The sequence below is a fragment of the Haliotis cracherodii genome, unplaced genomic scaffold (genome assembly GCF_022045235.1).
Source record: "Haliotis cracherodii isolate W230 unplaced genomic scaffold, xgHalCrac1.p SCAF_4, whole genome shotgun sequence".
In the NCBI taxonomy this organism is placed as follows: Eukaryota; Metazoa; Mollusca; class Gastropoda; order Lepetellida; family Haliotidae; genus Haliotis; species Haliotis cracherodii.
The window spans coordinates 4,727,212-4,744,592 of record NW_027266297.1 but is presented as its reverse complement, the minus strand read 5'-3'; the positions used below and the strand labels follow the sequence as shown (position 1 = coordinate 4,744,592).

The 17,381-nt window shown below is 40.7% G+C and overlaps 1 protein-coding gene across 1 annotated transcript; it reads left to right on the top strand.

The window, feature by feature from the left end:
- The first annotated feature begins 494 nt into the window (after nt 1-494).
- On the top strand, nt 495-17,381 carry LOC139478420 (uncharacterized). Its single transcript, XM_071260875.1, has 8 exons — nt 495-581; nt 2,450-3,040; nt 4,063-4,155; nt 4,399-4,503; nt 13,495-14,791; nt 14,961-15,201; nt 15,376-15,609; nt 16,670-17,381. Exons 2-8 carry the CDS (start codon nt 2,475-2,477, stop codon nt 17,167-17,169), a joined length of 3,036 nt encoding a protein of 1,011 aa, XP_071116976.1. The 5' UTR covers nt 495-581; nt 2,450-2,474; the 3' UTR covers nt 17,170-17,381.

Below are 17,381 nucleotides of genomic sequence, written 5' to 3'. Positions count from 1 at the left end.
CCTTTCAGCAATAGCTGTGTTGTGGCGAGACTGTCCCTTATCTGATAGAACGGGGGGTCAGGAGACATAGACTTACACAGGCTTTTCCCAAAGCATTGCTAACATTTTGTGTCTTATTATAGTACTTATTAACATATATTATACTTATTCACATGTTACATTATTTGTCTAGTGCATTACAGGGTTTGGCAATGACACTATGGTCATATAATTTCGTCTACCGTAAACAAACCATTTAATCGACTTAGAATTGATTAAGTATGCAACTAACTCTTCTGACAAACACTAAATGTATTTTGATATTAAAAAGTACAGAACATTGAAAAAGTCTCAAGAAGTGGGCGTGAGAGTTCTAGAGACAGATGGTGACCTGGGGGCGTCCCGTATTTCCACAGCCCTGTAATACGGGATCTGGCGAGGGAGACTTGCCGCCAGTCTGTGTAACCCAATTCTCCTCCGGGTTCACGCTTACTGGCACTTCTTTGTGGCTCCCGGCACACGGCACATAGGGACCCGAACCGGATATGACGTTATATGCGTGTCTGTTGTAATCATCATTGGCAATCACTACCCTGAAATAGGTAAGGTTTGTGATCTGTTGTTCTATTACAATTATAAACTGTGTATGACGTAACTCTTCACGTACAGTCACCATAACATACATGACAATATACCGGCACATGCATGACCCCGTGACACCTTCCCTCACGTCACGTAGCCTCACGTCACCTCACGTCACCTCAGCTCAATCACTCACTCAACTACGCACTCACTCAACCGCTTACTCACTTGTTCATCAATGTGGTAGTGAGCTAGGGTGAAGTAGTTCGTTCCCTGTGACACTACCAAGAGCGTTTAACTCAAGTATCTGACCTACTCGTAAAGGGGCTCGCCTCTTCATGGTGAGTATCACTTCATGTCGTCCCAGTCGTTGTCTCAAGCTGATATATTACCAGACTGTCGCGTAACAGTATCATGGCTGCACTGTCCATGTTTGACAACACGTAGTCTATAGTACGTTATCGTATGACATTAACACAGCATACATGCGTAATCCTATTACCCACTGTCTTCTTGTGCACCATTATTGTGTTGCGTGAACGTTGTTGCCATATTTGCAGTAGTTATTGAATACATTCTGGTTACACGTATGGTGTCATATGTTATCGTTATTACTTCAAAGTAATATGCAAAGTATAACGAGAAACCTTTTTGACCCACTGGTTTGTTTGATTCTTTGCCGCACTCAGCAATATTCCAGCTATATGACGGCGGTCTGTAAATAATGGAGTCTGAACCAGACAATCCAGTGATTGAAATCATGAGCATCGATCTATGCAATTGCGGTACGAAGACATGCATCAGCTAAGTCAGCGAGCCTGACCACCCGATCCCGTTAGTCGCCTCTTGCGACAAGCATAGTCGCCTTTTACGGCATGGGTTGCTGAAGACCTATTCTACCCCGGATCGTCACGGGTCTGACCCACTGGTAATGTTGTATATATTTCTTGAAGATTTTGAACATCTGGTGGAATCGTGTAATAAAGGCTTACCTAAAAACGTCCATTCATATAATTTTCACAACTAGTTTGCCTTTTGTATATATTAACAAAGTAAACCATGTTTAAAATCTAATGAAAAATATGTAACGGAACCGTGACTGAAAATGATATTTATTTTACCATAAAACTGTATTGTTTCTATCTACATCTCCTTGAAAAGACGCCACGATATAACTGGAATACTGTTAAAAGCGGCATTAAACCCAACTCACTCACTCCTTGAAAAGATTGAGTCAAAGACTGGTGTTCAAATATATGGAATAAAGCGACAAAGCCCTTTCCATATCCAATAGATATCTCTGCATAAAACAGAGTCGTTTTGTACAATTCTGACTATATGATGAGCATGTGTTGATGATACCAGGTGTTCGAGAAAAGGTTAGTATATTCTGTTCCAGCGGTGGCACCCGTCACAAACACAATCAAAGGCAAGTCAATTGTTTACGGGAACATATAGTACAAGTCAAAATAGGGAATGAAATCGGACATCATTTTTGTGACTGATGCGTCAAATTTGGAAATGAGCTCAACATGTCTACCATAACACTTTTTGAAAGCTTTACATGTCTCAAAGATTTACCTTTTCGCGAACACATGGTATTATCACTATTTCATAGTGATTCATAAACACATGCTCATGATATTGTCGGAATCGTACAATGTACGACCCTGTTTTTTTTCGAAAGTTTTTTTTATGAATATGAAAAGGGTTTTGTCGCTTTTATTTATTTACTGGAATGTGTACCCATTAATGAAGTATTTCGAACAACACGTTGTTCACATGTTCAAACAAAATAAGGTTATTATTATTTTTTATCTTATATATATTCTTATTTTGGGTGGGGGTGGGGTAAAACGGATTATAAGTGTATTTATTTTACATTCAGTGTACCCTAAGTAGCACCTGGCAATATGAGTGAGATCTGTCCGCATTGTGGGAAGGGGTTCAAGCGTCTGGCATCTCACGAGTGGAGGTGCAAAGAGAAGGGAACAGCCGCCAGTCCATCCTCCATCCTACAGCCTCGTTCTTCTGGCAGTTCCAGCTCACCTTCAGGAGCTGGGCGATCTACCACACCATCAGCAGGTAACAAGACAAGTGCTCGGCGACCAACCTCAGCCGCAGTAGGGAACAGTTCAAGAGATGGGCGACCCGGGGCACTTCAAGGTGCGAGAAGAAACAGTTCCCACAAACCAGCTGAGGTAGTGGTGAACGTATGTCCTGATTGTGGCGCCAACTACAGATACAAACATGATGTCTGTCATTCTCGGGGGTCGGGGAAACGTGGAGATAAAGCTGCTTATGATGTGATGGAAGTGTGCCCTGAATGTGGCCAGACATATAAATACAAACACACGGTGTGTCGTGGAATCCAGAAGTTAAATCCTGTCAGACATCACCGACTGGTCATTCCAAATCGGCTCCCAAATCCGACCAATCAACAATCTACACGTCACGAATATACCACTTGGCACGAACAGTAAGTATTTGTATTGTATTAGTTTAACGCATTAAGCCAGAAGCAAGCGATGTGTTAGGGTTCAATGCATAGGACGTGTAACATGAATCTTACCTGACAACCGTGTTCCATGTACAGGAGGGCGGTCGGGTAGCCTAGAGGTTAAAGCGTTCGCTCGTCACGACGAAGACCCGGGTTCGAATCCCGACATGGGTACAATGTGTGAAGCCCATTTCTGGTGTCCCCCGCCGTGATATTGCTGGAATATTGCTTAAAGCGGCGTAAAACCAAACTCACACTCCATGTACAGGGTTCATTACCGTCTTCACATTATTGTGGGTTGGTTATTGACGTGTTACACGTGGCCGACGATTTGTTGTGAGGGTGGGGGAAGGTATTTGTTTATTTTCGTGCAAGGCGTTTGTGCTCACGAGAACATGTCTAGTCATGCTTCAATAGCGAGTACCTTCAACAATTTGCATGAAACAGTCACAAGAAAATATCCAAATCATGTTTATCACTGTAAATAATTCCTCTCTTTCTACAGCGAAACTAACATGATACTTTCCGATTGATAGAACACTATTGTTTCTGGAAACACATGTCATGAAATCAAAATATCTTCTTGTTATTTTTCCTTGGAATCCAGCACTATCAATTAGTTTATCCACGAAGAAGTTTCAAGAAAATATCATTACTATCCATGGATATCTAAATAAGTACAATAATTCAAGGAGGGAAATCTATGTAGCCACTGACAGGTCATTCGCACCAGAAATCTGTATTATTTATATTTATCTATATCACTAATTAATTTGCCTGAATAGATTAGCATACATATATATGTAAAATTCATAACATATATATCATTATAGCTCGCTTGGAAATTGTTTATGTGCAAGAAGACCTACACAATATAACATACCTGCACATGTAATATGTGAATATTACAAACGAATGGATCTCGGGTACAAGTTATGATTCAGTATATTTAGTATCTTTACATGGACAATGTTGAAGGTGACATGGTGTCCGTGTTTCAGCAGGGGAAGAGGAACATACGACTACAAGGGCGATCTGGCAGAATCTGAAGGTCTAGCAAGAGCAAATGTGCAAGGTCAGCGGCATGCACGCCGGTGAGTTTATCTCAAAATTTGGCCAGTTAAGTATTTGTGTATTGATGCCAACATTTGGCCCGTTAAAGGTATCGTTAAAGGTACTATGTGCCATCACATATTGTTTATTAGGCCTTGAGATGTATGTCAAGGAGCCCAACTCTTATGAACAAATGTACATACAGAGTAACAGGGTAACTCCAACCCCATTTAACAACGTGTTAAACAGAATGAAGCATCATTCTTATTCATGGTAAATTCCAGTCACAGACACGGGAGGACCCATGACAACTACAATGGCGGCCTGATTGAGGAGGAACGCTTGGCCGCTGCTTTTGAAGAAAGTCTGAATCTGAAGGAAGAAAACCCGTGAGTGCCACCAGCACTCCAGCTGCCTGGCATGTCCCGTGGTCATGACATGGCCTCCATTATGCTTTCATGAAATATGAACTTTCGATCACCAAAAGAATTACGTGAATGCTACCTAATGATTGGATGTACACATGTGTGCATACTATAATGGTTGCATACCTCGGCAGTATATTATTTTAATGAAAAACGTTTATTAGTGATAACTGAGTATTTAGAACCTGTGTTATTAATACAACTTCATAATAAATTACATCGAGGTCATTCATGAGATTGCTTCACCCACCTAAGACCATAACTGCTATGTTAAATGTTAAAATTGGGTGGCTGGGTTGGAACATCGGAACAAATTGGAAATATACTCTCCAAAAAGGTAAATGCAATACGGATATTTTGGGCCATCACAGCAACATTAGCGGACCAAGAGGTGCAAAATGAATAGGTTAAATGTGTTATAGTGTCAGTGACATGCAAACCATTAGTCGGGAAACATGTACGATTCGGAAAAACGCAGCTAGTGCATTAACAAAAGGGCCATGGAGCTGCACACACTGCACTTGCAGTAGCACTGTGAACGGTATTAAAGTGCAGTGTTTTTGATTGCCTGGCATCTGCGTCTATCGAACATTGACAGCTCAACAACATGACAAGATTAACAGAAGTGCAAAGAAACAACGTCAAAGGCCGCTTGCAGGCAGGGGAATCGCGATCAGCTGTAGCCATGGTTTTCAATGTAGCGCCCAGCACCATCACAAGGATATGGTATCGGTTTCAACAGCATGGGTCAACACGTGATCTTCCAAGGTCGGGCCGACCAAGTGTAACCACCTCCGCCTTAGATCGCTTCATCCGACTGTGCCACCTACGTGAAAGGACGAGAACAGCCGCCACCTACGTGAAAGGACGAGAACAGCCGCCACCTACGTGAAAGGACGAGAACAGCCGCCACCTCAACCGCAACCTAACTGCGCAGAATCTCCGACCAAATCGTACGAAACCGTTTAAGAGCAGGTCTACGCGCAACATCTCCTCTTCGACGCGTCATATTGACTCGACAGCGACAACTGTGTATTCCAGCAGGAAAACGCTCGACCGCATACAACAGGGATCACAAGAGCCTGTCCACACCCGATAGACCACATGTGGGATGGATTGGATAAACGGCTACGCCGACATCAACCACAACCCCAGACGTTGCAGGCCGAGTGGGCTATCATTCCCTAGGATGTGTATCGCATACTCGTCTCTTACATGGGCAGGAGATGTCAGGCCGCTATTGATTCCAACGGGGGACATACGCGTTGTTGATGGTAGCTGACCTTCACCTTAGACTTTTCCTATGTACCGATAACTGAGATGACTACAATCACCAAGTGTTCTCCCCACAAACTGTTGGCTCAATACTTTGCACGGTCCCTCGTATAAATAAATGTATTTTCCTACGTCACACAAATCTGGGTTTGCTTTTCTTTCTCTTTTTTTGAAGAGTATATAAAGCATTGTACTGGATGTGTCTAGCCATCTCACAGTTTGATTGGGATCGGTAGGTGAGATTAGCATGGGTTGGGACCTAAATAATTATATATCACCCACCATGAAATAAGGGACCTTATGGGTGAAAAAAATCACATTTTGACTTCTTAATATATTATAAAACTACATTATTTTAGAACATAAAAATACAATTCACTAGCAACATTTTATATGCATTGCACAAATACATGGCATCGAACATTTGGACTTATTTTCTGCAAAATCTATTTTCAGTCTTGAAATAATAACTGTTGTCATTCATCTGATGAAGGAGTAAGAATATACCCCGAAACGTTGTGTTTCGTCATAATAAAAAAAAGCTGACATTCATATACTCTCTTCCTTATAACTGTTGTTGTAATAATTTAGATATAGTGACTGATTAATCGAAAGTAGACATGTATGCTGAAATGTTTTGATATAATGTGTTTTTTACATTGCGAACTAACAACAGAAAAATAAGATATATTTTCACAGTCCTCATAGATGGAGATGTTTACGGAAGTAAGTTGACGTCAAACGTCTTTCTTTGTGACGTAACGGCACAGTTATATCCCAGCACCCATAGAGCTCCTATTCTCCAGGCGGGTCACTTGAGGATTGAAGTTGTATTTGTTGACGTTCATCAGCTGATGAAGACAGTGGCTCGCGTTAGCAAATTCAATGATGTGCAAACAGATGTTTGTGACAACAATTATATTATAAAACGTTCAGAATTCATTCTTCATTTAAAAACTTAGATTCAAGCATTAGCTTGGTTGGAATGTGCATAATCTAAAAGAAATTGTCATATGATGATACCGTCCCTATTTGACGTTTTTTTAGACATTTAGGAATTCCCCTCAAAGTAGTTCTGTATGTCTGCGCTCGATTTACAACGTAATGAACGACAGTCAGCTTCGTAGTGTTCACCTAGGCGATTCATCAGCTACTGTCAATATATATATATATAATCTGAAATCGGTATTTTATTGTCATATTTTAATAGCGATATTTTTCGGCGGCGGCTCCAAAACCATGCAAATTAAGATGAAATGTCATTACAATTTTGTTTTTTTAAAATGGTAGACTGACTCTCGGAGTCGATATCTGAATTCGCTGTGGATGGGACGCTCGCTGTGGTATGATGTATCAGACGAACCAATCCATTTCAACAACGACACCTGTCAGCTTATTCTTCAACGACACCTGTCTGCATCTGCGATAACCAACTTCCATGTATGGGAAATATGTGATCCTTCATTCAGTATTTATGAGGATGCATGATTTTGAGGAACCTCGCTATTACCGTGAAAACATATACTCAACACACTGACGTGCAACCTTGTCAACTATTCCCTCTCATTGGCAGGGGATGTAATGAGATTTTTATCGAAAAACAAAAAATGTCCCCGAAAATTGTTGAAAAAAATAATAATTATGCTTCATGTTGTTGGAAAATATACTGTTGCAATGTGTTGTTTTTTTAAAAGAAGAAGAAATATTTTGGTTGATTAAAGAATGGTTTTAAGGAATGTGTTTTTTAAAAACAATATTTTGGTTGATAGTTATAATTAAAAAAATACCTGGTTTTGCAGCTACAGCTGAATATCTGGTCTCAATACAAAAAGCTAGTCTATATTATCCGCCGAAACAGATTCCATTTGGCGTAAAAGGCAAAACAAACTATGAAAATGATATGACTGGACCAGTGAAAATCAGTGATGACACCAGGTGTTTGCGAAAAGGGTAAGCATGTCCTGCCCTTCCCATACTTTGCATAAAAAGTAAGAATATATTACCTGACGCACGTTGTGTACAAGTGATTATAAGTGTAGAAAGGCTAGACCGACGGCACCAGGGCACGCAGGCACGCTATGGATCAAGTCACAGAGTCTGACTGCCCGACCCACGTTATCAGCCTCTTACAACAATGCAAGCAGCAGCCTGCTGGTGACACGTATTCAAAGCCAGGTCCGACGAGCACTGTCTGAACTTATAAACCTACTGCCACTGTTACCAGTAGTATTGCAAATATATTTCTGTCTCATTAACCTCTGAGGAAGTTTCACTTTTTCCAAGTACGAGCTCATCCTGCGTGTGAGGTTTCAATTTTTGCAAGTATTTAAGATGTCATGACTTTGGTTTGTCTATTCTGCACGTGTATATCGTTCTTGCACGCTTTGATCGTATTCCTTTTATACCGCGACACACTGTATTGTTTCACTATTAAGTATCTCGATGTTTTCATATTTTTTCTGTCATGTCTTGCATTAAGATGGTTTATCATAGCGATAAAGCACTCCTCCTCGGTCAGGACGAGGAAGTAAGACATCGGCAATCGGGTATCGGCAATGTCAGACTTCGGAGGTTCGCTCCAACATTGCCTCGTCTTACTTCCTCGAAATCGTGCTATACAAAACGGTCGCGTGTCATAACTCGCAAACTCCAGCACATTCTACGATCGGCATGCAGATAATTGAACACATGTTACATGCGAAAGTAGAACACTTGAGTGACCCCTGACACGGGACGTCAGATCCTGTGGGGGTGTTGGCGGTGATGGAGCCTTGGGAGAAAGACATAGGCTCGTTACACCGTAGACCATATGGGGAAGGCTCAAGCCACTGATCGGCACATGTGCCAGTAAAAAGTGCCAGTGAGCTGACCCACATCTCTGTGTTATTGTTTATATCCCCTTTCAGCAACAGCTGTGTTGTGGCGAGACTGTCCGTTATCTGATTGAACCGGGGGTCAGGAGACATAGACTTACACAGGCTTTTCCCAAAGCATTGATAACATTTTTTGTGTCTTATTATAGTACTTATTCCCATATATTATACTTATTCATATGTTACATTATTTAGGTAGTATATAACACCCTGTTCATATAATATTCTTGTTTCGAAAGTAAATACCGTGCATGGTTAGAAACTATCAGTTTTCCTCCACTAGTCCTTATGATGATAGCATATAACAAAACCCTTAAAAAGGCCAACTTCTACTAGTCCTTATGATACCTTTACCATTGGGCAATTTAGCAAGGACTATAGGACTAGTGCCAATTTCTAATGCTGCCGTGAGAGGAGTTTGACAATATAGTTAAATTGAACTCTTTTAAAAATATTCTCCAAACAGTTGAGAGCTCCTGAATAATGTTTCCTTTAATTTCCCCACCACCAACCCCTCTAGCCACCTAGAGTTTTACATTTTAGTTCACTGCTCTGTTTCAGCATGCATGTTCCAGTGTTTTTCTTTTGAATTCAATTATTGTGCGTTTTTATTCTATTTCTCCCCTCTGGGTCACACACACACACACACACACACACACACACACACACACACCCGACCCCAACCCCCACCCCTGCCGGCTGCTCAACGCCAGTCTCCCGTCGACACGTCAAAGCCAAATGATGACAGCACTTTTCCGTAGACGCGGGTTCAGTTCCGAGATACAAGACTTGATGTCCCTCGCCATGATGACCCATGCCTGGTATGTATCTCGCCACCTCCTATCACTGTGTATCGCGCTTTGTTGACGAGATCAGACTGTGCCTTCTGAGATAAACCCAGTACTGTGTGAAGGACAGTGAGCATGAATGTTGTTTTATGCCATAGTCATCACACATGTAAATAATCGGGCCTTTGTTAGGCAAAGCAGTGACTGGAAACATGGCCAACGGTCCACGTATATGAGTGAGTGAGTTGGGATTAACGCCGCTTTGAACAGAATTCCAGTTATATCGCGGCGTGTAAGCTTAATAAGGGAAGAAAGCCCGAAGTGATGCAGGTCTCAGACGTTTACCACTTCGGTGAAACCCAAGAGCACGGGTATGTTGCTGACAAACCTAGAAACATAGCGAATCGCGGCGCCTTAGACGACTGCCCCCCGCACCCCCCCCCCACCCCCCCCCCCCCACCCCCCCCACCCCCCCCCCCCCCCCCCCCCCCCCCACACACACACACACACACACACACGCCCACACACATACACTTATGTAATAAGATAGTGAACGTACAGCATTCCTCTGGCCATACGCAACTGTATAAGAGAGGAGATAGTGTTATATAGCACGTAGCACGTAACAAGGAACATTAGCGACACCTTAGATGAATTCAACCTTTGAACGCGAAAGTAGCACTGAATGATAAACAATGTTCAAGTTCTACTTCACGAAATCAGAATGCCTTCAGTGCAGATCGTGAGATATCTAGCACCTGTGCTTGGGTGATATTCTGTAAGCATTATATTTTTTAAATGTACATCCATCCAGTTATTAAAACTGACCATATTTTTCAATATTTGGCGCTGTTTTTTTTTAACATGATGACATGTTTAATGTGAGCACAGATATTTTCAAGTTGGTGACATTTGGTGCGGAACTCGGGCAAGTGTGAGCAGCTTGTACTCGGAAAAGGAGCTGGCTGCGCTAGCCAGAATTTGTTTTGTTTTTTGCTGCTTTAAGGTCAGACTGTGCATTCATGCATGTACATGTACTGGCTGTTGTATGCCTAGGTTATTTAAAACAAATATACAACGTAACTATAGAAGTCTATGGAAAACATATAGTTTTGTGTTACCTTCAGCTGGGTCCCTGACATATATAGATAAGAAGAAGGTAAATATAGTACACCAGAACGATCTAAAGACACGGTCGATGAAGTAAGATCATGTGGATGTGTCCTCTGTGTGTTGGCCGAGGACTGATTAATTTCCACGAAATATTGATTGCTGTTCTATTGAAAGTGGATGTACCTGGATTTGAAAAGGTGACATAATACTGCTATTTCAGTTGAGAATTATTTATATCTGTGTGGGCGGTGAACAGGGGAATTTCCCCGAAATATTGATTGACTGCTGTTGGCGGAACTATTAAACGTGTTTGTACCTGGGAATGTAAGGTGAAAAAATGCTGGTATTTCAGGTGACCGTTGTATGTTTGTTTGTTATTGTACAAATTAGTCAACAATATAGTCATAGGGTTGAATTCTGAATTGTCTGAAGTTTAATTGAATCCTTCTTTTCATTTTCACTGACATGATCATTTGATTTGTGTCAGCAAAATCCAGTTAGTCTCCTCTAATGACAACAAATAGAGTGCTTAGGGCATATACTAACCTGGATCAGAGTTCTAACATACGTTGAAATGGGATTTCCGAATGAATATAGTGTTAAGTTGAGAATACAACTATACTATCAGTAGAAATATTTTTAAGCCACTCCCAGTAGAAAGTCATTATGTCAGTTCAGCCTGTGAATATTCGAGTCATGTACTAGAAAATCAGACTCCTACTGGGGCCATATTTGTAGCCTATATTATTATGGCGGGAACGGTTATATATGACCATTAGTATGGCCTCGTAAATTCTGATCGGGACAATTATAAAGAGAATATGTGACTTCATCTTTTCAAGTGACAAAACCCTTTCCATAATCGTAACAAATCAAAGGCCACTGTACGATTCTGACTAAATCATGAGCATGTGTTTATGAATCATTATCATACACCTATCACTTGTAGAGCCAACATGGAGACGGTCATATCACAGGGGGTGTAATAACAAGACCTGCGCTGCATTAGACCCTCTGCAGGGCTGATATGGCTTATCAGTGCATTTTGAATGAGCGATCCATATCAGTCCGGGTGGTAGAAATTGGAGTTCCGTCCCTTAGTGCGTCGTCTACTCGGCCAGTTTTCCCGTGACAATGTCATCCAAACAAGGTTAAAATGTATTTCATTCAGTTGTAAATTACTATGTTGTAGTATATGATAAAAAGGTTATTATGTGCCAGTTTTCATATCATACCCAATATCCTGATATGAGGGTCTTGGGTTGATATTGGGAAAACTGGCATATAGTAACCTCTACATATCATACAGTGATGATACCAGGTGTTCGCAACAATGTGTCGTATCAAGCCTCAACAGGGGCACCCATCACACACACACGCAATGACAAGTAATTTGATCGCCTGAAATAAATATTTGGAAATGTTCTCTACTTGTGTACCATTACACCCTTTCAAAGCGTCACTGAGAATGTAACTAAAATGAAATATGAATATAATGAGGTGTTTAACCTCGACTTCAAGATTATTGCATTTTTTTTAGCGACGTGCATGTACGCGGGTGTGTGGCTATTTGTATTATAGCCTGCTGTGATGCCATGCTACAGCTTCAAATTGATACCCACCTCAGACACATTATACTGACTCAGAGGCGACCAGTCCTTGTTTTATTGCCTTAATGCCGAGCGCCAGGAAGGGTAGCAGCAGGTACATGTGTCATCTTTTAACCTACAGTAAAATACGGTTATAGCGAACTCAAAGGCACCACTAAATTTAGTCCGTTATAACCGTAGTTCGTTATAGGCACAATTACAGCATACATAAAGCACATGGACGGGACCAGAAAACAGTTAGTTATATCCGTCAGTTCGTTATAAGCGTGTTCGTTATAAACGTAGTTTGCTGTATTTTGGAATGACGTGACAAGGGCATCTAAACCCTGAACTTTCCAACTCAACGTAGACGCTCTATCCACTGATCTTCCCAAGACTATTCAAGTCAGCAGACATCCGGTTCGTAAACTGCCATACAGATTTCGGTCGCTTTGCAGAGCATGTGTACCGACAACTGGGCGTCAACCGATAGTTTCTAAATCATTTCATGTTTTTCATGGTGATCTGATGCACTTTGCGAAGTAAGAACCGTTGTATTATAATATCCATTTTCATTATCGATCAGATCGTCTAGACTGGACATCGCCATTTTGTTTGAAGCAAATGTAAGTGATAAGTGACATAGAAGGGACATAACTCATAATAGCCATTGGTGGCGCTACGACCGAGCCCAGAAGTTCCAGCCTAGCTCGGCAAGGGCGAAAACTGGACTTTTACAGTCAGTTAAGTCCCTTGCCTAGGGAAGATGCTTTCCACTGGATGACAGAGTGTGTGGGTTTGGTTTTACACCGCTTTTAGCAATATTCAAGCAATATCACGGCGGGGGACACCAGAAATGGGCTTCACACATTGTACCCATGTCGGGAATCGAACCCGGGTCTTCGGCGTGACGATCGAACGCTCTAACCACTAGGCTACCCGACCGCCCCGGATTACAGAGGCGATGCGACATGAATGCAGATGAATAATGTGTTTGGTTTGCATGGATCACTCAGCTGCCATCACTGTGTTATGTCCTGTAAATTCTATTTCACAATGCTATTGCTGAAGGATAATAACATTGGAACAGTATCATGATTTGATCTGCTTTTAACAAGATATTTTTCCATTACTAACTTTGAAAACTGAAATCATTGGTGCATATTTCATCAAGAGAAGTCAATTTCAGAACTTGGTTTCAGATCTCCAAAAGCCAGGATTAAAGATTCTGAAATGCTTGAAACAACAGGGAACACGAAACGAAAATCCACTGGAATGAGACAGTTACGCTACAGTGGCTCCCTCAGGTAAACCCAGAATGTATGGTCGACAAACACCTATCAGATCTACATCAACTGCAAAGTCTGTCTCCAAAGCAGATGGGCAATTATGTGGATCTTCGTCAAAATCTTCAGCTACCAAGATACCTCAAGTGAAATATCCCCCACGGTCTAAGGAGGATAAACATGAACTATCACCTGTGAAAGACACAAAACACCCAACGGCTTCAAGTACCCATGCAAAGAAAGAGAGAAGTGAACTTAATTCAAAATTACGAGTGTCAAAACAAGATGACACACATCCCCGTTTCCCATCTGATAAGGTCAAACTACCCAAAGTAAAATATCCTCCCCGGACAAAGGAGGAAAAACGTGAACTATCATCTGTGAAAGACACAAAACATCCAGTAATATCAGCTTCAAGTTCTTGGTCAAAGAAAAAGGATCACCAAATCAGGCCAAAATTTGATCATTTAAATGTCTCTCCAATGATAGAAGATGAAAATAAACTAACCACAGCACTATTGAAGGAGAAATGTACGACGACGAGGCATAGACCTGCTAATTCTAATCGTCTTGTTAAAGCAAATGTGTCTTTGCCTGGAAATAATAATGACTGTTTACTAACCAGACAATCAAAGACGGCAGGGAAAGTTGAACATGAAGAAGAAACTGCTGGGGATTCAACAACAAAGGGGCCACCGCAAAGAGAATGTGGAGAAGAAGAACTGTTTTCAACCTCAGGAATGGACCTGCCTTTTTTGTTTAAAAATAATTCTTTTCTACATAGTGTTTTCAAACCTGTTATTTCATTTTGCATCGAAAATACATCCAGGATCTCAGTTTTTGTCCAGAGAATTATTATTTATTGCATTTCAAAGTTAACTTTTCAGCATTTTTCAGACCAAATTCAAGGGAAATCCACTGACAAAATGAAATCCTGTGACCATAAGGTTACTAAACTATCAACTACCAAGTCACAAGTATGTCTTAAGAAGGACTCTTGGCAGTTGGTAAGAAGTTTTGAAAAAACAAAAATATGTCATTCACAGAAGACATTCACCAGACACAAACACTATAACCTTGACACATCAAAGATGGATGCATGGGTCAGTGAAATGATCGAGAGAAACATCATTCGGAACTCTGACGATCCAAAAAAGGACATCAAAAGGTTTTTTGAAAATGAAGTTAAAATGGAGCAGAAGGACATCCAGCAAGCATTGGTGCACTTTAAGTGGGTGAGGGAAAAGATTGTAGGACGACTAAACAGTGAGATGAACTTTGGAACATGGAAGACTTGCAATGCAGGGTCGCATTTCGATGGAACCAAGGTAAGAATATGATCATTGCAATCCAACTGCTTCTTTCCTTAATTTATTACAAGCGTGGTTTGTCGTGAAGTTAGGGTGAAATGCTAATTATATACTAATAATATTTTAACATATGGCATAAGAATACTGACATTAAACTATCAGATTTATGAATCACATCCTTCTACAGGTGGCTCGACCAAATGAAATGGACTGCACAATGTTCCCAATTCTTCAGACCAAACTTGAGGCTGTGTTTGATGACACCTGTGAAGCTGGAGCCTGCAAGGTGAAGGTCATCGGGGATGTGGATGCCCACGAGGATGATCTCCGGCTATTCCTTGATGGAGGCTATGTTAACTCTAAAAAGTTCAGGAAATACGTCTTTGAGAAACTTGAACGTGTTCTTGAGAGTGATAGAAAGTTAAAGGGTTCGTTGATTTATGTCACATCTTCAAATTCATAAATGTCTGTCAGTATGATGTACGGTTGTATAAATCTATTATTTTCGAGACGCAACATCAATTCATAAACTTGACACATTTGAGGCTGCGATCTTACTACAAGCAGGTAACACAAATCACTACAGATACGTTTTGTTTCAGATGCTCGCAAGTTCAAAGATTCACAGTCTTTTGCAGTCAGGTATGAGGGTATTCCATCTGAGGAAGGGATGAAAAGTATTGACATTGACTTTGTGCCATCCTTAAACATTAAAACCTGGCCTAGAAAGAACGTTTCCCGAGACATCACAGACATTCTCCCAGACCAACTGAAACGTACAGCTGCATCAATTAAGAAAAATGGATTCAATGCAACACCGAAGCTCTGGTATCAAGGTTAGTAATTAACGATTTAATATTTATGCTAGCTCTATATGTTGATGCATCAATTAAGAAAAATGGATTCAATGCAACACCGAAGCTCTGGTATCAAGGTTAGTAATTAATGATGGAATATTTTTGCTAGCTCTATATGTTGATGCATCAATTAAGAAAAATGGATTCAATGCAACACCGAAGCTCTGGTATCAAGGTTAGTAATTAACGATTTAATATTTTTGCTAGCTCTATATGTTGATGCATCAATTAAGAAAAATGGATTCAATGCAACACCGAAGCTCTGGTATCAAGGTTAGTAATTAATGATGGAATATTTTTGCTAGCACTATATGTTGATGCATCAATTAAGAAAAATGGATTCAATGCAACACCGAAGCTCTGGTATCAAGGTTAGTAATTAACGATGGAATATTTTTGCTAGCTCTATATGTTGATGCATCAATTAAGAAAAATGGATTCAATGCAACACCGAAGCTCTGGTATCAAGGTTAGTAATTAACGATGGAATATTTTTGCTAGCTCTATATGTTGATGCATCAATTAAGAAAAATGGATTCAATGCAACACCGAAGCTCTGGTATCAAGGTTAGTAATTAATGATGGAATATTTTTGCTAGCTCTGTATGTTGATGCATCAATTAAGAAAAATGGATTCAATGCAACACCGAAGCTCTGGTATCAAGATTAGTAATTAACGATTGAATATTTATGCTAGCTCTATATGTTGATGCATCAATTAAGAAAAATGGATTCAATGCAACACCGAAGCTCTGGTATCAATAATTAGTCTTTGGTGAAATTTTGGGGGACCTCAAGCACATGGGGGTACGTCTAAGGTGCCTCACCTCACAATGAAGAGTTGCGTCCTAATTATGTTTCTAGGTCAGCACCATAACTGGGCTCATGGGTCTTGCTTATTCGGGGTTTTCACCTGCATCATGTTCACTTACTTAGACAGAAAATAGGAACTGTTCCAGATCAACTGTTGAACTGTTCGTTTTGAACAGCAAATGTACATATATGAAGAAATCCTTTAAAATATCTTTCTTTTGAAAAGCAAAAGATCCAGACCACCTGTGGCAGGTTTCCTTTTCCTATGCAGAGAAGGCCATCACTAAACATGCTGATAAGATTTCTTGGAAACCGTCACTTAGAACATTGAAAAGAGTCTTGGAAATTGCAAAAGGCAACAGTGATTGTTGTGCCAAGGGTAAGAGTCCAGAACTCGTGCAGATCCAGGAAGCAGTGAGATATGTCAAGGAGCAGAATCCTAAACTGCGTTCCTCCCGACTGACGACATACCACATCAGAACACTCATGTGGTGGCAGCTGTATCATCTTACAGCAGGGGAGCACGTTTGGAGGCAGGAAACAATGGCTGCAAGATTCCAGGACTGTCTCCAGAAGTTCCAGAAAATGATGACAGGGGAGATAGTGGTTCCACACTTCTTCCTACCCCAGATCAAGAACATCTTACCATGGATACCAGAGGAGGAGAGGGTATTCCTCTATGTCATAGCAAAGGCAACTGAGGTTGTGTTAACAAAAAAACAATGACGCTCAAACTTGATTCATTTTAAAAACACTGTTAAGTCATTGTTTTATATTTGTCAGTCCATCTTCAAGGTACAGGGGAGAAAATGAAAACAAACATAATTTTCATTTGAGTTTTTTCTGCTCGTGTTTTGTCAAGCCCTGTCTACTCTAGTACATTGAAAGTTGAAATATGGATTTGTCCTATCGCCAGATTCTTTACTTGATAATTTTTA